The sequence below is a fragment of the Plecotus auritus genome (genome assembly GCF_963455305.1).
Source record: "Plecotus auritus genome assembly, chromosome: 2".
In the NCBI taxonomy this organism is placed as follows: domain Eukaryota; kingdom Metazoa; phylum Chordata; class Mammalia; order Chiroptera; family Vespertilionidae; genus Plecotus; species Plecotus auritus.
In genome coordinates this window covers 44760638-44783714 of record NC_137771.1, presented here as the reverse complement: position 1 = coordinate 44783714, position 23077 = coordinate 44760638, and the positions used below count along the sequence as shown (strand labels likewise).

The following is a 23077-nucleotide window of genomic DNA, read 5'->3' as shown; positions in this document are numbered from 1 at the left end:
GTCTAGCACCCACCTGGCACCATACATAGTAATTATAACATTAGTGACTATAATCCCTTTATATCCTGTACTTTATATCCTCATGACTATTTTGCAAGTGCCAATTTGTACTCCTTAATCCCTTCATCTTTTTCACCCAGTCCCCAATCCACCTCCCATCTGGTAACCATCAGTTTGTCTAATAATAATTTTTTAAGTTAAAATAATGTTTTTAAGTTGGGCCAATCAAAGTTAAATAACTTTTCTATCAAGGAACTTCACAGCCTTACGTAAGTTAATGTTAAGTGACCCATAGTCCTAATATATACCTGCTGTGTCAGTGTCATTATTAATAGCACACCCTCTCACTCCCAAAACTGTCCCAACTTGGACAACAAATTATATGATTACTCTAGATATATACATCCAATATCCAAGAGCAGAATAGAGTTTCTCAAAGATATCTGACCACTGCTATGCTTCCTCAGAATACACTTGAGGAAATGCTGCCTTAGATGGCTGAACAAAGATACAAAGTCATGGAAATACATTTTTTCTGACAGACTAGCATAGATCTCTCATGAATGGAGAATTATTATTAACTGAAAATCTTTTTATACTAGTGGTACTACTGTTGCTATAATTCTAACAGGTGGTAGTAACATAATGAATAGAGTGATTTTTAAATGAATAATAAACTAAAAACATGAAATCAAATAAAGACAAAATGTAAGTCCTGCACATACCCTTTAAAAAATAAAACAAAGGCATAAGTACAATAGAGGGGTATCACATAGCCTTGAGGAGGCTTTTAATCGAAGAAAGTGAAATAATAGCATGATATGACCAACAAAATGTTGTTATAATCTTATGTTTAATAAACAATACAGTATGCAGAATGTGAATTTCAATAATCCCATCTTATTGATAAAAACCTTAGCTAAAACTATCATGTTCAATTATGAGAGAGTGTGGTGAGATAGAAAGAATACTAGCTTTCCAGTCAGAGGATCTTAGAATCACATCATGGCTCCAGCATTAAGAGCTCTGTGACTATTGGTAAATCACTGAGCCTCTCTGAAAGTCAGCTTTCTCATCTATAAAATGGAGCAGCATACGAGTGGCTAGAAGGCTGCCACAAGTGTATGTGAGAATATCTGCAAAAGGCCTGACAAATGCATAGAAGAGGGAAAGTTAAGTGTTAGCTGCCATTGTTACTATTTTTATTACTACTTTCTTATACTCTTTATAACAGTGTTCTCAGAATTATCAGAAAAAAAATTAGCAAAGCACAAAATGAACATCTTTCTCACCTGTCAGCTATGCTTCCTGGCTGTATTTCCTTCACGAAGATATCAACTTCTGCCAGATTTTGACTTCTAAGGGCCACCACACTGAATCCAAGGCCTCCAGTTGAAGGACGCTCTATATCAATATATTCAATTTGCCGGCCCTAAACAAGAAGAATTTTTTGAAGAAGTTAATGAAGTACATTTAACAAAGAACTGAAATTGCCATACTGCGAATAACACAAAAACAGCTTCTCCTAGGCCAGTGGTTCTCAACCTGTCTAATGCCACGACCCTTTAATACAGTTCCTCATGTTGTGGTGACCCCAACCATAAAATTATTTTCGTTGCTACTTCATAACTGTAATTTTGCTACTGTTATGAATCGTAATGTAAATATCTGTGTTTTTCGATGGTCTTAGGCTCTACAGCAGCGGTTCTCAGCGGTTCGCAACCCACAGGTTGAGAACCGCTAGCAGGGTCACCTAAGACCATCGGAAAACTCAGATATTTACATTACGATTCATAACAGTAGCAAAATTACAGTTATGAAGTAGCAACGAAAATAATTTTATGGTTGGGGGTCACCACAACATGAGGAACTGTATTAAAGGGTCGTGGCATTAGAAAGGTTGAGAACCACTGTCCTAGTCCATCTCTATAAAACCAAACAAACTCAGAATTTCAGTAATAAATTATTTCTGGAAATCCTCTCACGTGATTATTTTCAGTAGAACATAAGAGGGAATGTGCAGCATTCTGCAACCTCGGGGAATAGAAGAGGTGTTTTCACACTTCATTCGCATTATGAGATGAATCCCCAGCTGGATAAAAATACCCATGTTATACAGAATTTATCTAAATTCTTTTGATGCAAAACAAATTTTTAAGTGAGGAAAGCAAATTAGATATATCAAAAATATGCTGATGGTTACCCTAAGTCAGAAGCAGATGCATTATTTAGTGTTTTTAATTCTATTGTGATGAACATCCTACTAGTATTTTAACAGGTTAATTAAAAAGTATGGAAAGGCCACCATTCAAATGTGTTCTACCTATGACAAACAAGTATTTTATTGCTTTTTTCTGAATAACCGCATTTGAACTTCATAAACGTCATCAACTTACAAAAGCATCAAACAAATAATTATTGGTCAAATTTAAGGGAACAGAACTATAAAATAAATAAATAAATTAGATGTAGAATATTATTTAATTATCACACCTTACACAGATTCTTTTTAACTTTTAAACTCATTTCATTTTTAAGACACATTAGAAGATGAAGTGAAAAATTTAAAAAATATCCGAAAATTCAACTATTATTTAATTTTTAATAGGTATTAGGGATAAAATTGGATTACTCCTTAAAATGTTTCCATAGATTTTCCTAATTGTGCTAGTTCTAACTCCCATTAAATCTGTATGATATAAAATTAAAAATAGTTTCATTGGAGGTGTGTCACCTGTAAATATATTAATTTTCCTCTTATGATCAGAACTATAAAAATCTCTTTCCTTACAAGTGTAGAGATGTGTCAAATTAGAGTCATTATCTAAAAAAATCTCTCCTCACCACACATGGATATTTTCTTATATAATTTTAACCCAATAAATTTTTAACACACAGATTAAGAAATATCAATTCCTCCTAACAATATAAAAACACAGGCAAACAGAACACATAACACATTTTAAGGCAAAAAGAGTGAGTATCACTTTTTTTAACCTATAACAGGAGAAATAAGCATAATATTCCCATGACAAGATGTAACTTTACCTGTGCCATCTGTTGAATGATTGAGTTAAAGTCTTCATTTCCCAACTTAGGGGTCCAAGGAAATAACCCCGATACAGTCAAGTTATTAGCTGACCGCTGGACATTCCCATTAGTAATGGCACCATCTGTGAACACTAATAAACCTTTCCTAGAAAAGTCAAAGTTGGCTGAACAATCTGAAGGTATATGACTCAGCTGTTGGAGGGAAAAACAAAAGAGAATCAACAGAAACTTATAGGAAACAAATTACTTCTACTCATTAAATATTATATTTTACCCATCACGTGTAATTTTCATGTTAAGTATATACATGTGAAAGAAATTAAGTAATAGTTACATGAATTTGTATACTTATAAGGCTATACATTTTATTTAGTATTACACAAATGTTTAACAGCTGAAAATGTGTTCTTGTTTCCTGCTTTCCATTCTTTCCTCAAGTTAATAGCATGTACAACAGTTCATTACATGTCACATACACAGATATAATACTAGTAAACAGGCATATAAGACACTGAGCCCTTTTGCATTTATCTGTACATTTCCATGGGGGAGGCTACAAAACATCTGTGGGTAGTATGTAACAAAAATAACAATAACAGTATTGGTTCAGTGCTTGCTATGAGCAAAATACTATACCCAAACGCTTACATATTACAACTGCCCTATTATTTTTTCATTTTGTGAACTTAAAAAGTGAGGCACAGCCCTGACCTGTTTGGCTCAGTGGATAGAGCATCGGCCTGCGGACTCAAGGGTCCCAGGTTCGATTCCGGTCAAGGGCATGTACCTTGGTTGCGGGCACATCCCCAGTGGGGGGTGTGCAGGAGGCAGCTGATAGATGTTTCTCTCTCATCGATGTTTCTAACTCTCTGTCCCTCACCCTTCCTCTCTGTAAGAAACCAATAAAATATATTTTTTTAAAAAAAGTGAGGCACAAAAAAACCCAAAAACACCAAAGACACACACACACACACACACACACACACACACACACACACACAACTGAGGCACACATGGGAGTAACTCATCCAAAATTAGTTTCAAATGCGTTGCAGAGCCACTCAAACATAAGTACAAAAAAAATGAGAATCCTGTAATTATGGGGAACAGGAAAATAGGTTGATTTTAAAATATCATTGGCTGGTATGAGTGCCAACATGGTACAATAAAGGTAACAGCAAGAACAAATGTAAATAGTACCTCTTAGAAAAAATAAACACCTGGAGAAACTCTATGAGAACACTCATAGGAAAAAAAAATACAGGGGCTTAGAGTTAAATGGATAAAATATGAGTATATAGATAAAAACAGCAAACGATATGAATATAAATGATTATGATGGAGTAGGTAAAGTACACTTTTAGTCCAGTAAGAGTGATATACTTATAGTGACCTTTTCCAATTTCTATTGCTACAAATAGCTCTCACTGTTGTGATATGGGGCTCATCCCAGGACCAGGGAATACAGAAAGGTAACTTTCAATATGGGGAGTGCTAAAATTACGTATGAATTCTGACTTAGAGAAAGAAATTCAAAGAAAGGCATGTGAGCATTGCTTAATCCTTAATTAGTTATTTTAAAAAATCACTTGCTAAATATTTATGGGCAAGCATTTTGGTTTACCAGCAAAAAAATATTTTTTCCTTAAATTTTATTAATTTTTACTTAACTGTGCTCCATTATCTCCAATTACACTTAAAATTATCCCCAAATTTAATCTTTAGGATAGCTACTATTGAAGCTTAGCTTCTATGCTGTGTGTAGTGGAGGGAACACATAAATGTTAAAATACCAGGTATACTGCTTCCAAGGACTTTCTAATCAGACTGTCCATAGCATTTGATTATTTATTTGATAATTATAAATAATGTGCTACAAGGGCATGATCACTTCCTGCTAAAAAAAAAAAAAAGACTCATGAAGAAAATATATTTAAGCTCAAAATTACTTTATAATTTTGAAGAAACTATTGAGAATTCTCAAAACATCTGACCTTTACTTATTTAAAAAAGTATAAAGCCCATATTCCGAAGCACATAATCTATTATCAACATTTTTAAACTATCCATGCCTACCATACCCACAGATCACAAGTCCCAACACAATCTATTTGCTGAAGTAAGAGTATTTTGAGACAGTTTGTCTCTATCTTTATGCCTTTCTATCTTTCTTTGATGGATTGAATATATGAACATGTAAAACCCTGATGGGTAACTTACTTGTCCCTTGAGTTGCTTGATGGACTGCTGAAGTGTGAGTATCTGGTTGAAGAGAGGACTTTTCAGTGTCTCATAAAACATGGATAGCTTCTCATTCTGCGATGTGTCACCCTTTTCCTGCAATTTCACTTTCAGGCGATCAAGAACTTGCAGGACCTGCTGTTTATCTTATTTGAAGAAGGATAAGAGTACAAGTTAAATTCCATCTTATATACTGATTTTGAATCACTAATTAATTTAGTGGTAGAATTATTATAGCCAGTATACCTGTAGCAGGATTTTCAGGCATTTTGAATTATTGTCTTCATTCACTTTAAAGAAACCTAAAGAAAAAATTAAAAATACAAAAGATGATTTTCCATTAGTATACCCATGTCTACAGTCCTGTATAAAATTTTTTAAAAATCTCAAGAACATTCTTGATCAAAAGACTTCACTCAGGAAATTAAAACCACAATGAGGTGCCAGTACATATCACTACGATAACTAAGTAGAAAGCAAGACAACAGATAATACTAAGTATTGACAAAGATGCAAGGCAACTTGAACTCCCAGATGTTGCTAGCAGGAAAGAAAAATAGCACACTTTGGAAAAATGGCAGTTTCTTATAAAGATAAATGTACACTTCATACAGGACCCAGCACTTGCACTCCTACTTACCCCAGAGAAATGAAAATATATGCCCACAAACCACCTTTACATGAATGTTTATAGCATTTTTTATTTATAAAAACCCCAAACTAGAAAACCCCAAATGTCTAATAACAGATGAGTGGATAAACTATGATATGTAAACATGATAGAATACTTAGAAATAAAAAGGAAAATAATGACTGATACATATAACATGGTGAATCTCAAAAATACCATGTTGAGGGAAAGAAACAAGACAAAAAGAATATAAATGGTATAATTTCATTCATATGAAGTTCAACCTATAGTTATAGATTTAGTTTACCTGGGCAGGTGGAAAGGAGTTGACTGGGAGGAAATCTGAGGAAGCTTTTAGGGGTGATGAAAATGTTCTGTTTTAAATGGGGTGCTGTTTACACAGATGTATACATTTGTCAAAAATACACTGAAGTATATATTTTAAATTGGTACATTTTATTTTATGTAAATTATACTTTAAGAAAGTTGATTTCTGAAAAAGGATGCTGGGCTGGAAAAGAACATCCAAATTAAGGGATCAAGAAGATTTTAGAGATTTGGAAAAAAAAAACAAAACTCCAACATGCACAAATGATCCCAGACTCTTACTAGTCATCTGAATAATGTTTATTAAATCCAGTGATTAGCTCAAGCTAGCCTAAAATGTAATATAATTGAAATTCAAAAAGCTAGCAAACCCTTTACTTTTGTTAGCGTAGGCAGCTAGATATTAATAAAGGGAGGGAGAAAGGGAATCAGACATTGCTGAGCCTGATGGACTGGGGGAGCTAAATCAGAAGGGGGTCTGCTTTGCTAGGAAATTGCAGCATTCATAGGCACCATGGGGGATTACAGAATTTCCCCACTAAGGGGGTTAACACCTATCCCTCCCCTGTGTAGGGAGGAAGAACCAAATTTCCAATCACCCCAGGATACAACCTGTCCCTTTGCCCAGACTATGGGAGGAAGGAATAAGCAATAAAGGGGGAGGTGCTTCTACTATGAGGTGTGCACAGTAGGAGCCAAGAAGGCGACCATAAACGCCTGTCTATCTAGCTGGGGGGCGGGGGGGGGATCAGATTGGATGATGGACACAGAACCCCTGGGAAGATCTAGGAAACGGATTAGTTAGAGGGAAGACCTATCAGAAGCCTGTAAAAGATTGGCAAGTTGGCTGGTTAGTTTGAAAGGGTACTACCTGGTCCTTTCCAAGCCAGAGATAATATGATCAGTCCAACAAAGGCTCACTTGCTCCCTCCCTCTCTGTGTCTCTGTTTCTCTCTCTGGCTTGCTCCACGTGCCCACCCCAGCTCTCACAGTGTTCTCTCTATCAGCCATGGGCCCTGGCAACCACATAGCCAGGAGCTACCCAAACTCCAAACGCAGGCCCCAAGCGCAAGCCTGGGTACAGCAACGAGGAGTGCAGCTGGGAAGCCAGACTAAGCCAGCCAGACAAGGACAGGTCCTGACCTGGACTGAACCAATGGCACAGAATTTGTAGATCTTGGCCTTTGTTCTGTGCCTGATGAAGACAAGGCTGGACTTCTTTCACAGCAGAACAAAGCTGAACCGAAACAGTCCTTTGATTTTGCTCCTACAATAAACCTTACCACTACACCTCATCCTCCCATACATGGGTCCCTGAAATGCTTTCGTTATGACTCTGTGAAAGGGCCCTATTTCCACCAGCAACACTATGACCAAAGTGGCACTTTCACAGTGGTCATTTTTACTCATGTACACTGTTGGAATGAGTCACCAAAGAAATGTGAGTATTATACAGCCAAAATTTTCTTAAATCAGTACACTTTGCTGAATGAGATCTTTATCTTCTAATTCAAGGTCACTAAGTAAGAAAACATACTAAAAATCAGTAAGGGACACCAGTGTGGCTCAGTTGGTTGGGCGTACTCCTGGGCACTGAAAGGTTGCTGGTTAGATTCCTGGTCAGGGCACAGGCTGGGGTTTCAGGCATGATAACCAGTAGGGGGCATCAGGAGGCAGCCAATCCATATTTCACTCTCACATCCATGTTTCTCTCTCTCCCTCTCCCTTGCTCTCTCTCTCTCAAATCAATAATAAATAAATAAATCTGTAAGGGCTGCCACTGGCATTGCTAAAAGGCCTGGCCTATGCATTCCATCAAAAAGTTCCCTGGATTCAATGAGAACTGCCGAAAGAACCGCTGGATAGAGCATCACAGAAACACTTCTGATGTGCTCAGTATCTCAACTGTGCAACCCTTACCACTACCCAATGACAGGTAACTGAATAACAGAAGGGCACCATCCTTTTCTATAGAGCAGCCAACCCAAGGGGAATGACAAGAGCAGCTTTGTGGTCATTTATACACCAACCTCTTTAAATCAAAGAATGCAAGCTAAAATTATGAGATGCTATTTTTCACTGTCATTTTGGCCATATATATAACTTTTTTTAATTGATTTCAGAGAGGAAGGGAGAGGGAGAGAGATAGAAACATCAATGATCAGAATCATTGATTGGTGCGTCCTGCACACCCCCTAGTAGGGATCAAACCGGCAACCCAGGCATGTGCCCCTGACCAGAATCGAACCCAGGACCCTTCAGTTTGCAGGCCAATGCTCTATCCACTGAGCCAAGTCAGCTAGGTCTGTCATTTTGGCATTTTAAAAAACTACTAATAGCCTGTACTCTCAATGTCATGGAAAAAAACAGGTGAGAATATCAATCTATGCAATTTTTTAAAAAGCAACATAACAATATCTACCAATATATTAAAATTTATTTTTAAATTTTTATTGATTGATTTGCAAGAGAGAGGAAAGGAGAAGGGGGGGTAGGGAGGAAAAGAGGAGGAGAGAGAAAGGTAGATAAACAGATTTGTTGTTCCATCCACTTATGCATTCATTGGTTGCTTCTTGTAAATGCCTTGACCGGGGATAGAACTCACAACCTTGTTGTGTGGGGATGGTACTCTAAACAACAGAACTGCCGGGCCAGGGCTCCAATATATTAAATTTACATTTTTTACCCAGAATATCTACTTCTGAATTTCTCTCCCAAAGGAATATTTGTAAAAGGGCACACAAATGTATGTACAAGGGTATTTACTGCAGTGTTTTTATTAACAAAACTCCTGGAAAAATGGAACTATCAAAAGCAATCAGTCATGGCCAGCCAGCATGGCTCAGTGGTTGAGCGTCAACCTATGAACCAGAAGGTCACAGTTCCATTCCCAGTCAGGGCACATGCCTGGGTTGCAGGCTCAGTCCCCAGTGTGGGGTGTGCAGGAGGCAGCCAACCAATGATTCTCTCTCATCGTTGATGTTTCTATTTCTCTCTCCTTTCATCTCTGAAATCAATAAAAAAATATTTTTTTAAAAAGCAATCAGTCATTAAAATAATAAAGTAGGGCTGAATGTATTAAAACAGGAATGGGGCTGAAACATTTAACAGACAGCTTGTGGCTCACTCCTTCAGCTAGGGATTCCCAGCTTGATACCAGACCTCCAAACCTTCCTTGTTTTAAAATGTCAGGAAATACCTGATCTGTCTTAATTGCATTTTATAAATAATCTGAGAATGTATGGACTCTTAAGGCATGCCTGACTGTAAGATGAGAGATAAGCATACAGACATTTTCTATTTGTATAACTAATGGAATATAAAACATGGGATTCCCCAAACAGAAAAGGTTTCGATACTTTTCAGAACTTATCTGGTAACAACTCCATCCCCATCCCCCTAAAAAATAAAAAAAAATGTTCTGAGGTTGAATTTTACTCTTGTAAACAAATTAAAAATTACAGGAAAAGTCTGTCAGAAATACATTTATAAATGGCTTCATGTCGATCTATATGTAATTAGGTATTGTGGATGAAAAAAGGGGCCACATACTAAACAAATGGTGGGCCTTATAAACTCAGAGATCTAAAGTAACTACACAGGGCCCTGACCGGTTTGACTCAGTGGATAGAGCGTTAGCCTATGGACTGAAGGGTCCCGGGTTCGATTCCGGTCAAGGGCATGTACCTTGGTTGCGGGCACATGCCCAATAGGGGTGTGCAGGAGGCAGCTGATCGAGGTTTCGCTCTCATCGATGTTTCTAGCCCTCTATCCCTCTCCCTTCCTCTCTGTAAAAATCAATAAAATATATTAAAAAAATAAATAAAGTAACTACATAGGATGGTCTGAAAGGAAAACTTTCTAACTAAAAGGGAGTCATGGAAGCTAGTCTCATCCTAGGCCCGTATCTTCCCAAAGTTCAATCTTCACCTTAACTGAGCCTGTCTATTGTCTTTTTGCATTTATGATAACATACCTTTGGAATGTCAGAGTAATTTCCTTTCTCCAGGACCCCTCACTGCACAAGACCATAGACCACAAAACCCCTCATTGTTATTGTTATTGTGTTACTTGTTAACTATCCTGTACCCACTATCTGTATAAAAGAAGTATGTGTCTATTCTTTTCACTTTTTATCCAAATCCAGAGATTTCCCCCCTTTGCCTTCTCCCTCCTCCCGAATCTATCACCAATGGATTTCATGTAATCCCTTAGGCATCCTCTTTTGACTGTAATGTCTAAAATACGGTGCAAAACTGCCATTCTCTGGAGCATTTTCTCAGTTCATTGAGATTTTGCTTTTTGGCAATTATTGTCAGTTTGGCTCAAGTAAACTCATAAAAATTCTCTACAGGTTTAAACGTTCCTTAGGTATTTATGTTGATGATATGGCCTGATGTGGAAGAAAATGACATTCTTGGAAGCTGTGCCTATAGGCTAGGTAGGGTCTTTTCTAGGAAGGAATGTCTGTGCCTGGATCCTGGGCCAGCCTCCCACCTATAACCTCTGATTCACGAGTAAGTTTTGGTGCTGGCTAAGATCGCTCATTCACATGAGTACACTTTGACAATTCAACCCTTTGCGTTAACAAAGGGACATTATTTAATATACACAACTGAACAGGGAAAACAGCAAGTTTCAAGCTATATGCATTATTATCTCCTTTTCATAAAAAAAATACACATATTTGTGTGTGTGTGTTGGCTTTTAGACTCACAATCATAGTCAAGTTAAAAACAGTGATTATGTCTAGAAAGTAGAAGTAGGAATAGGGACATAAAAAATCAGACTTTTACTTTATAGATTTTAGTGCTATTTGAACTTTATTTTAAAAGCATGTATTAATTTTAAAGGGGACAAAAACATAATGGCTAAGATGGCCTAATGAGAGAGCAAGACAGATTCATAGAAAGGTAACAACAACCCAATAGGATAATGATATTGTAATGCACATGCATACAATAGCAGAGGTGTGTATGTATCATGTGCTAAGAGAAATCATAAAGAGGGAGTGACCAACTCTGCCTAGGTGATATAATTGTAATTAGCTAATCCTATATAATAAAAGGCTAATATGCAAATAGACTGAATGGCGGAACAACTGGAACTGAAACAACCGAACAACTGGTCGCTATGATGTGTGCTGACCACAAGGGGGCATGCACGGAACATGGCAGGTGTTGGCCATGGTGGGATGGTAGAGCAGGTGAGCAGGGGTGCCATACCAGGACAGGGTGCTGGTTGCTGTCATCGGAGCGAGCCTCTGGTGGTTACTGAAAATTCTTTGCTTCCACATGCCGCGGTCCCACCTGGTGCTCGCACCCGCTGCTGGCACTGGCCCTGGTTGCACCCGCAGCCAGTGCCAGAGCCGCTGCTCGCACCCGCTGCCAGCATCTGGTGCCGGTCCCAATCGCTTGGCGCCATCATGGGTGCAAGTGGCAGTTGCTGGCCTCAATAGCCCCTGAGGGCTTCTCCACCTCCCCCTGCTCCTGAGGGACGATCGGGGCAGCAGCCACCACTCACACCCACTGATGGCGCTGGCCCCGCTGCTGGCACCCGCTGCTGTCAGCAGGTGTGAGCGGGGCTGGTGCCATCAGCACATGAGAGCAGCGGGAGCGGGGTTGTGGCAGAGAGGGGGGTGGGGCTGCTGGCAAAGAGGGGACTGGGGGCCGCGGCAGGAGAAGCCAGGCAGGGGAGCAGATGATGGGCTGAGTCCCACCCCTGTGCCCACTGCAGCCTCGCAGCCCACAGTTCCTTTCAAGGTGCACAAATTTGTGCACTGGGCCCCTAGTCCTATATAATAAAAGGCTTATATGCAAATCGACCGAATGGCAGAACGACCGGTCACTATGACATGCACTGACCACCAGAGGGCAGACGCTCAATGCAGGAGCTGCCCTCTGGTGGTCAGTGCACTCCCACAGGGGGAGCGCCGCTCAGCCAGAAGCCAGGCTCATGGCTGGCTGGTGAGTGCAGCAGTGGTGGCAGGAGCCTCTCCTGTCTCCACAGCAGTGCTAGGGATGTCCGACTGATGGCTTAGGCCTGCTCCCAGACTGCGAGAGAGTGCAGGCTGGACTGAGGGACCCTCTCCCACCGAGTGCATGAATTTCATGCAACAGGCCTCTAGTCCTATCTAATAAAAGAGTAATATGCAAATTGACTGTACATCTGCTACACCCACAAGCCACGCCCACCAGCCAATCAAGGAGCGAGTATGCAAATTAACCCAACAAGATGGCTGTGGCCATGGAGAGAGCAGGAGGCTTGGGTTTCCCTGGCAATGGAGGAAGCCAAGCTTTCCACCTGCCCTGGCCTGCTTTGGCCTCCACTTAAGGCTACAAACTTTCAATTATAGAAGATAAATAAATCCCAACAAAAATGGCGGTAGCCATGGAGCTGGAGAGAGCAGGAGGCTTGAGTTGCCCCCGGCAATGGAGGAAGCCAAGTTTCCCCAGCCCTGGCCTCTGCTTAAGGTTACAAAGTTTCAGTAATAGAAGATAAATAAATCCCAACAAAAATGGCTGCAGCCACAGAGCAAGCAGGAGGCTTGGCTCCGCTAAAGGCTACAAAGTTTCAATTATAGAAGATAAATAAATCCCAGATCCCAGGGCCTTCGCTTGGGTCGCCAGGGTGCATGGCCAGCCTGCAAACCACCACAGGCCCCTCACCCAGGCCGCCCCAGACCCCAAGGGAACCCCCACCCTGATCCGGGACACCCTTCAGGGCAAACCAGCCAGCCCCCACCTGTGCACCAGGCTTCTATCCTATCTAATAAAAGAATAATATGCAAATTGACCATCACTCTAACACACAAGATGGCTGCCCCCATGTGGACACAAGATGGCCACCACAAGAATGCCAGCAGGGGAGGGCAGTTGGGAGAGACCAGGTCTGCAAGGGAGGGCAGTTGTGGGTGATCAGGCCAGCAGGGGAGGGCAGTTGGGAGGGACCAGGCCTGCAAGGGAGGGCAGTTGGGGGCGATCAAGCCTGCAAGGGAGGGCAGTTAGGGGTGACCAGGCTGGCAGAGGAGGGAAGTTGGGGGCAACCAGGCCTGCAGGGAGGGCAGTTAGGGGTGACCAGGCTTGCAGGGGAGGGCAGTTAGGGGTGACCAGGCCTGCAGGGGAGGGCAGTTAGGGGCAAACAGGCTGGCAGGGGAGCAGTTAGGCATCAATCAAGCTGGCAGGGGAGTGGTTAGGGGCAATCAGGAAGGCAGGCAGGCAAGCAGTTGGGAGCCAGCAGTCCTGGATTGTGAGAGGGATGTCCGACTGCCCGTTTAGGCCTGATCCCAGTAGGACAGTCGGACATCCCTCGAGAGGTCCCAGATTGGAGAGGGTGCAGGCTGGGCTGAGGGACACACACCCTCATGCACGAATTTCATGCACCAGGCCTCTAGATATTAATAATAGGAAAGGAGCAAAGGGAAGACCAAATATTATAGGCATGTCATTTAGGCAGCTTTGCCAGTAAGCTACAACCTTACACTTCCCACAGGCTTAACAAAGGGGAGATAGATGCATACCCAATAAAGCTGGGGTAACATAGGGAATGTGCTTGCTGTCAGTCACACCTGAGAACAAAGGTCATTGGCCAGAATGGGCGTGGCCACTGCAAGAGCAGGAAATTTGGGATATTTAATCTCCTGAACAAAGGAGTTCATGCTCTTGGCTCCTCTTGACACTCTTGGGACTTGTGTGACTCTAGGATTATGGGGCTCCCTTGCATTCGTTCACACACAATGGACTAATGGACTGAAACTAGCCTGAGGCTGTACTGGGCCTGTCTCCAACATGGAAAGGAAACTTTGGACACTGGCTTTGCTTCTAGTTCTACTGAAACACCAGCTACACTTTTTCTATGACTGGACAAAGGGAAATGGAACTTTGAAAATCCAGGGATGGAATTCCACACAAATAAAAATCACTCATTCTCCCGTGTGAGTCTCAGAAAATTCTTTTTCTCTAGATATCATAAAGACTCCACCCCCAGAACCTGAGGGGGATAAGGACCCCTCCCTTCATCCAATATCACAGGGAAGTTTGGGAATGTTGAAATGAGAATACATTAGAAACCTCTCCTAAAAGAAAAAGATGGGATATAAAAGAAGAGTAACCATTTCTCCTCTTTTGCCTAAGATAGTCTCAGATTACCTGGCATCATTATTAACAGTGCTCCATTTCTCTCTGAAAGTGCCCCAGTTTGAATGACACACAGGACTTCTCCATGTAAGTGGTTCTCAAATTTTAGCATGCAGCAGACTCACCAGGAGGGCTTATAAAAACCCCCGCTGCTGGGGCCCACACCCAGGGTTTCTGACTTTGTGGGTCTGAGGGGAGGCCTGAGAATTTGGATTTCTAGCAAAGTTTCCATGTGATGGTGATGCTGCCAGCCTAGAGACCACAATTTGAAAACTACTGCATACAGGTATAAAAGTGCATGACTTTTTATGAGAATAGAACAAGCCCTAAATGACCTAGTATATAGTCTCTAAAAGTAGCAAAAAAAGTAGTTGAGACCACGGTCACTGCAAGTGTGGACTGCAAATTGATGCCTGGCGCCAAACAGATAAGTATCAAAATTGGGAAACCATGCAATGTGGCACAAAGTAATTTATATCTATTAAATTTAGTAAGAAAAAAACTTGACTTCCCTTGTACTTCTTTTTTTTCATTTCATTTTTCTAATAGTTCACTTTTCTAATAATTTACTTTATAAAAATATCAGCCCTTGAAAGACTGGGTGGGGAAAACCCTGATCTTTCACCACTAATAGTTTGAGAAGCACTGGTTTAAATAGGACTACTTTGAGAGGGGCCTTGTAAATCATGCTAAGTAGACTGGTCTTTATCCTGTAAGAAACAGGAAGTAATTAAAGGCTTTTAAAGGAGGGAAGTATTGAGTCCACATTTCTATTTAAAAAGGTAATTCTGGTAATAGGATAGATTAGTGGTCTTCAAACTTTTTTAAACACACATTCCCATCAGTAAAAATATGTTGACCACTCACATTTTTTATAATTATAAACATATACTACTATTTTACATGTCATATGTGTTTTAAAACATATATAAAATAGAAACATTGTAAAAGTAAGGTAAAAACTAAAAAGCAAGGTTTTACTGTCATCTTCTTACCCTCCCAATGGATCCTCCTGCACATTTTGAAACCACAGTGGTCATGTCCCAATCCTCTGACTCATCCTATATAATAAAAGGGTAATATGCAAATTAACCCTAACGACAGAATGTCCAGAACGACCACTGGACCAGTCACTATGAGGCACACTGACCACCTCTTGGTTCCTTTCCCCGGCCGGCAGGCTCCGATCGCCTGATGGCCACCCACAGTGGGGGTGGGGCCGGTGAGCAGGCAGGAACAGCCGACCTCTTGGTCCATTTCCCTGGCTGTCAGGCACCGATCACCCAATGGTGAATGGGGAACTGGGGGTGGGAGGGTGGCGGTAGGTGGTGGGGTTGGCTGTGTGCAGCTGGGGAAGATGGGCCTGATCACAGGCCAGGCCTAGGGACTGTAACCGCACACGAATTTCGTGCACTGGGCCTCTAGTAGTTAATAAAGGCTAACCTATGTCCTCAAAGCAGGTCTGGAAAATTACTACAGTCTCCTGGTATTGAGTTAAATCTAGGTAAGGGGACTAAAACCTTAAGAATATATGAGGACAGAAGGAAGAAATGTAGCTACAACTGTACATCCAGCAAGCAGCACTCAGGTCTCACTCATGTTATAGTCGTAGGAAATCTTCAGCCAAACAACTTTGACCTTGTGAGGTCTGATCAAATAATTGAATCGATACCCTCTGCTCTGGGAACTGACCTTTAGCTCAGACCACATTCCACTTGCTAAGACCATTATTTTTCCCCTCCGGACTTTCCCAGGATCCGGACTCACCCAGAGAGTTCCCCACTGAAAAAGCCCACCTAGAGTTCTTTAAAATCTCTGACTCCCCCATCCCTGAGTGCTGCCACCATTTTGGAGCTCAGCCCATCTGGGTTTCCAGATGACCTAATAAATTTATAATGCCTTGCCACATTTGGCCTCCTGTGTTCCTGCTTTGTTGACCTTAACAGACCTATTTGGCTAGGCTTGAGAAACCAACAGTGCTTATAGTAAGAAATTTCTAATTTGCTTAAACATGGCAAAGCTGACTCTAACTTGTCACAGATAGGCTACCTACAATAGGTCATAATCTAAACATTAAAATGCCACAGTGTGCCACTGTCTTCATAGTTGTACAGCCTCCAGAGAATACGTGGTTCATTAAGCTCAGCAGCTTCAACTCTGTATTGATCAAGAGAGTTTGTACCATGAATTTTTCATGTCTGGTTCACTGTAGGATTTGACTGAAAGAAATTATTATAATATTGTGGCTTTTAAAAAATGTACCCAGCCCTTAGCCATCACCAATTAATTGAATATTTGGGAAAAAAAGCTGATGCATAGATAAAATTTAATGTGATTTAAATTTCTAAGTGGAGGAAACTATTGAAAAGATTTATTAACCTCTTCAGTTCAAGAATTTAAAGCAAGTACCCTGAGAAACACACTTTTCGGACTCCAATAGCAGACAAGAATCTAACTCCCCAAGATCTTTTATACTTCTATCTCGAACTTAACATGTCAAGCATGTCAAACTCAAAGGCTAACACGGGCCAAATAAACAAGGCATGAAGCCCACAGGCCGCGAGTTTGACATGCTTGCCTTATGCTTTTATCTTTAAAATTTGGGAGAAAAAGATAACTGGCTATTTGAGAAAGTGCAAGTATTCAGCCTCTAACGGCAGATGGGAATTGGGCTGACCACAATTAGATTGCATATAACTTTGCAATGGGAATTCCCCAGAGCTCAAGGGAGCCAGGGATTTTGAACAAATTAAAAGCTATTAAATGTAAATGAAGTCATGGTTTCAAAAGATACTCAAAAATTGAAGTTTACAAACAACTTTGATTTTCTAATGCTTCCTTTGGAGTGCAAAGCTCAGGTTGTGTCTAATCATCATGCCACTGTCCTCAAAGCTCAACATTAAATGAAAAACAAACTCTCCTAGCCAAAGAGAAATGGTAGCTCTTCACTTTAACTACAAATAAACACAACTGATGCCACACTAATGCAGATTCAAGACAGATACCATAGCCTTGTGTCCCTACCACATGATAAGGCCTTTTCTAAACCTCTTGGATATAAAATTATACTGTTTTTGGCTGCTACCAAAACACTATACTCTATTCCTGGACTTTCAGAAACATATATAAATTCCAGAACGATTCTGTTATTTTGGGGCCATATGCTTAAGCCATACGTAATTTTTAAGTCCACTTAATGACGGATATTCAGGATATGTTGAAATTGAAGCAGAAAGATACCATGTTACACTGGAAATCAGGACTGAAAATTGAGTCAGTTCTTTAGAAGAGTTCAGTTGGCTAAATACTAATTTTCTCATTGAACTCTTCGAAGTTAATCAATGCATATCAATATTCTGGCTGTAACTTGCCACTTTGAATGAACAAAGTTAAACTGTTTTTATCATGTGCTTTTGTATTCCTATTGGTGGCAATTTTCTCCAATGATTGACAAAAAAATAATAATACGGACAATTTTCACACACATGGATCTCTGATCATGAAGCCAGTCCCTCATTGAAAAGACCTACGAATTCATAATCTTCACTAATGATTAGTTTCCACCTCAAATATTCTGTTCAATTCTCCCACACCACTTACTGTGTGTCCTTAACTTATCTACAGAAATATGGTCATGCCATTTGGGGCATGCTTGTAATATTCAACACAATCCTAGCAAATTGTGAAATAGGCCAAAGTAGGCTTTAGATACTCTTCTCATCAATGTACACCCTCCTTCCTCCTCCTGGCCTTTCCCCCCCCCCCCCAAAAAAAAAGATTTTATCTGTCACTAAATCAAGGAACTAGTTTTCTGGTGCCTATTGTGCACAATACAAAGTCACTGTGTACAACATCTAATTTATCTTCTGAACAATGTATTATTATCTCCATTCTGAAAATGCAGAAAACTTCTTACAATTTCCAAAAACCAGGGGGAAAGTACTTTGAAAGAGGTAATAACAGAGAAAGACAGCAGAGATGTCACTGATGGGAGTAAATTTCACCTTGGGAGAGAGGGAAGGTCAACTGTTATTGACTTTTTCAGCAGATAACTACTTTAAAAGTGAGAATCAGAGAGTTCAAGTTTTCAATACAGACAGAAGGTTTGTCAACCTGATGTTCAACATCCACTTAACTCATCACCTTCCTACCATACTCTGTCCTGGAGCTTCAGTAGCCCTACCCAGTCCCTATTATCAAAGCTACACCCATGAATTAGGGACTAAAGCTCAATGAAAACTGGCCTGTCCCTGAAGAGCTTCAAACCAGGGCCTGTACACCAACCAGGCAAGGTGTACAGAGCACCAAAGCAAAGGACAAGACTTTGGTTTTGTTTGTTTGTGGGGTTTTTTTAGAAGTAAGACCAACACTGGAGAATGATTATCGCACAGACATCTCACTAACTTTTTTTTTTTTAATCATAAGGCAGTTTGATAAATGAGTGCAATCGATATGGAGAGAATTCAAATCTGAAATTCTTAAAATGCACACTGTCTGTTTACAATAGTATTGTTTGGCAGGTACTAAACTATATAAGTGGTAATTATATTGTCTATTTATCCTTCAGCAATTTGCCTTTTTAGCTCAACTTTATATTTTTAAAGATTTTGTCATGATGATATACACAGCTCCTCTTCATTCATTGTAATTACTAAATAGTTTTCCGCTATAGGAATACATGATTTATTCATCCAATTTCCTGTTGGTGGGTATTTAGATTGTTTCCTATTGATCGCTAACACAAAAACAGGATTAGAACTAAATATCTATTTCAAGAATCAATTTTTTTCTCGTTTAACCAATAACCAGTTCTTGAAATATGGGAGACTAGATAGCCTATAAGCTCAGAAATCATAGAGACCTGGAATCTACTCTTGAAACTAGCTCTGTGGTTCTTGTGGCCAATTGTTTAAATCTCCCTACGCCTCAATTTCCTCATTTGTAAAATAGAGTTAATGAAAATTACTAAATATTTACAGTTGAAAGGACTAAATAAGACAGTATAAAGCATTTGGCCTGGTACACAATACACATTCCATAAGTGGTAGCTACTATTATTATTAACATCTCTTTATAATCAAAATTATTTAAGTTATTTTGGGGCCTTCATAAAAGCTAATAAATTAGTTTACTTTTTTAAAAATTTATTTTACAGAGGGAAGGAGGAAGGAGGAAAGGTGGGAGGAAGAGAGAGGGAGGGAGAGAGAGAGACATAGATGTGAGATACATGGCTCAGTTGCCTCCTATCGGGGACTGAACCTGAAACTAGGTATGGACCCTGACCGGGAATGGAACCCACAACCTTCTAGTCACACTAGCCAGGGTAATAATTAAATCATTTTAGCTAAGATTTGGCTCTGTAATCAATAATGATTTTTGTCAGAAAACTAAACAGCAAAAATTTTCATCAATGCAATGAATACGAAGGAGGGGGGCATAGGGAGGCCTATAACATGGGAGTTTTAAAAAATCAGTTTATAAATAGCAATGTAAGTGCCTGAGTAAACTAAAACCTCTTAAGGATAAACACACTCATACTGAATCCTAACCCAGTGCTGTTCAATGCAAAATAATGTGAGCCACATTATAAATTACCTCATAGCCACATGAAAAGGTAAAAAGAAACAAGTAAAATTAATTTTAATAATATATTTTATGTAACCCAAGCTATACAAATTACATTTCAATATATGTAAAAAATATTAAAAATAATGAGGTGCTTTAGACTTTTTTTTACACTAAATCAGGCGTCCTCAAACTACGGCCCGCAGGTTACATGCGGCCCGCCGAGGACATTTATCCGGCCCGCCAGGTGCCGCTGCCTGTCCTGCTTAGCAGCTGACTCGTCCCGGGCCGCAGTGCGCATAGGAATTTGTTCATAGTTTTTTTTTTTTAAACTATAGTTCGGCCCTCCAACGGTCTGAGGGACAGTGAACTGGCCCCCTGTTTAAAAAGTTTGAGGACCCCTGCTGAATCTTCAAAACCTGATGTGTATTTTACATTGATGGCACATCTCAATCCCAATGAGGCCTACTGCAAGTGCCCAATACAGTCACATGTACAGACGCCAAGTGCTGGGGACAGCAGGCACTAATCGACAGTGCCATTTTAACCTAAGCCTTTTCAGAAAGATCCCTGTACAGTGTTTTTAGCAAAGACTTTCATTGGCTAATATGATCTCTATTCTTTTTATCAAAATAACTATCAGAGTGAGACACTCACAAACTTGAGTTCTTCTCAATAAAAATAACACAACTCCATAATTTCATCAAAATTAAACACCATAGTGGCGAAGCAAAAAGTGGGAGAATAGTGGCTTATAGTTTACAAGACATATTCTTTCGTTTCATTTCAACCTCCCCAAAACTCAGTGAGGTGGATCATTTACAAATGGGAAAACAGAAGACCAGAGGCAAGTGACTTGCCAAGAGTTATACTGGTAAGGGGACCCAATTCCATTCCCCAAACTCCACAGGCTGCACAGCTGTACAAACGCAAAACATAAGTGGCCTCTACTTCTTCAGCAAAGATCTCCCCCATGACTAAAGAAAAGGTTTTGACAGGCTCTAAATCTCTCTCCATTTGCACAAGAATCTAAAGTCAGAGCTTTAAAAAAGGCATTCAAATCTAAACAAAAAACACGTGAGCGTGAAAAAAAAAAAAAAAAACAACACACATAGCAATGGTCAGTCCAGCAATCCCAAATGTTATAGTGGAACAGCCCTGTTTCTCAAAAAAATGTACTCTGGTACCAAGGTGGGCAAAGTCTTAAGTAAACCAATTAAACCCCATTTTGACTTCCCCAACCTAATGCTTTTTTGTTAAACTTTAACAAAGCAAGTACATTCAGACTGCTTGGTTGTTTAGCTTAAGGATAATTATTAAATGCTTTTAAGTAAAAATGCAATTACAAGGATTACTGAATTCTGAACCACTGTCTCACATCACAGGGTTCTAAAAGTGAACTCACTACAGGAAAATTACAGATTTTTCCTTTTAAGAATACTAACTGAAAGACCATATGCCATAATTTTATTAGTGGTTATTTTCAATGGTAGGTGGGATTTTTGCGTGCTTTTAGTTCCTTTTCTGAAAATTCTCTCCAATTTTTCTACAATGAATCTATGTTAGCTTTATGGTTATAAAAATATTAATATATGACTTCAACTTATTAAGGCATTTTAAAACACAGATGAGGGCTTAAAACTATTTCTTTTCAACTTGAAGCAAAGCTATTATTCTGCTCATCTTATCTGACCTTTAATAGGATCTCAATTAACAAGGGCAAATTCCTTCAGAAATCAGTTTACAAATTCTATCCATAAAGTACCTTCCAGCTACGATATTAACTTTCCAATTATTTTAAATTTCTGATCATCCTCATAAAGGCCATTAGGGCCTAGAAACATGAAGCTCATTTTAGCTAAAAGTCACGATCTCGCCTAACTTTTTCTGACGGGGCAAATGAACCCACTTGAGTTTTTATTCCAACTCCTCCCTAGCTTTCCTTTAAAAAAGATGTGTGCAAATGAATTGGTAGCCAATGGGAGTTTAGACAGCCTAGAATGTGCTCTTACCATCCTGGGTGTTAACTGATTTCTTTCTCTTCTAGCTCTACAGAAGTCTTCTTCATTCATTTACGAAACACTTGTTTGTTGTGCACCTATCAAAGGCCACACTCCAAGAGCAGCTGAGAAGCACCCTAGAGAAATAAGGCCTGAAAGGCGCACCCTCTCAATCGCGAAGACAAACGAGTAAACAACGAATTCCAATCCGAAGTGACAAGAGCCATCTGGAGCTGTGACAAAGTGCCAAGTGAACACTCCAGGGGGAGAGTAATCGACCCGCTAGGTGTGCCGGGGACTGGGGAGCTTGGGAGGGGGCGGGGAAGGATCTGGAAATGCTTTCCTGAACGGGCCTTAAAGCAGGAATCCAGCAATTACCCCAAAGGCTGGAGGCCAGAGCGCTTTCCGCCAGGTCCTCCCCATCCATAACGTGAGGCTAGCAGAGCCCAGGCCTGATCGCCGGCCTGGGAACTCGGCTACGTGACCACCAGGCGCCCAGACAGGAACCAAGTCAGCCCCTCGCTGGAGTCTGGGCACCCCTCCTTGTCCGGGCCCCCGGGCAGGCCACCACCTGTTCCCTTTCCCCGTCGCTGGTGGAGGAAAGATTCCGCCCAGCTCTGGGGGCAAAGCGCAGGCACCGATCTGGGTGCACAATTGGATCCCTGCCACTCCCGGAACAGAAGTGGCCGAGATTTGAGGGCCGCCAGGGCCTGCCGAGGCGGGCGGGTCAGCGGCGGGCGGCCTGGGCAAGCCCTGGCCCGGGGGGCGGGGGCCGCGGTGGGGTCACCCGGGCCGACTCGGGAGGACCGCGCCCCGCACCCTCCGCGGGCCCGGCCAGCCCCGCGGCGCCCTCCGTCTCCCGTGCCAGCTCCTCCGGGAGGCGGGCAGAGGGCGCACGGGCAGCAGGGGCGGGCGGCTCCCAGGAGGGGCCCCCGGCCGATCTGGAGGCGCAGGACCCCGCGCGCCCACGCAGCCGGGACCCCAGATTTACCTGGTCCGGCTGAGACGCTGGTGGGAGCCGAGCGGGCGGACGAGCAGGCGGGCACGGCGTCGGCCCTCCCTCACCTGGGCGGAAGTGAGAGCCAGGGTGACCGCCTCACCTGCGGGCCCTCCCCTCCCCGACCTCC

At 41.2% G+C, this 23077-nt stretch overlaps 1 protein-coding gene across 1 annotated transcript in view; it reads right to left on the bottom strand.

The window, feature by feature from the left end:
- The window catches only part of PATJ (PATJ crumbs cell polarity complex component), a 342671-nt gene extending 319594 nt beyond the window's left edge, over window positions 1-23077 (bottom strand). The window contains exons 1-5 of the mRNA XM_080656343.1: window positions 22942-23077; window positions 5539-5594; window positions 5272-5438; window positions 3049-3243; window positions 1293-1432 (exon numbers count right to left, since the gene is read on the bottom strand). Coding sequence (XP_080512469.1) covers window positions 1293-1432; window positions 3049-3243; window positions 5272-5438; window positions 5539-5560 — 524 coding nt within the window. The 5' untranslated portion in view covers window positions 5561-5594; window positions 22942-23077. The remainder of the gene's footprint in view (window positions 1-1292; window positions 1433-3048; window positions 3244-5271; window positions 5439-5538; window positions 5595-22941) is intronic.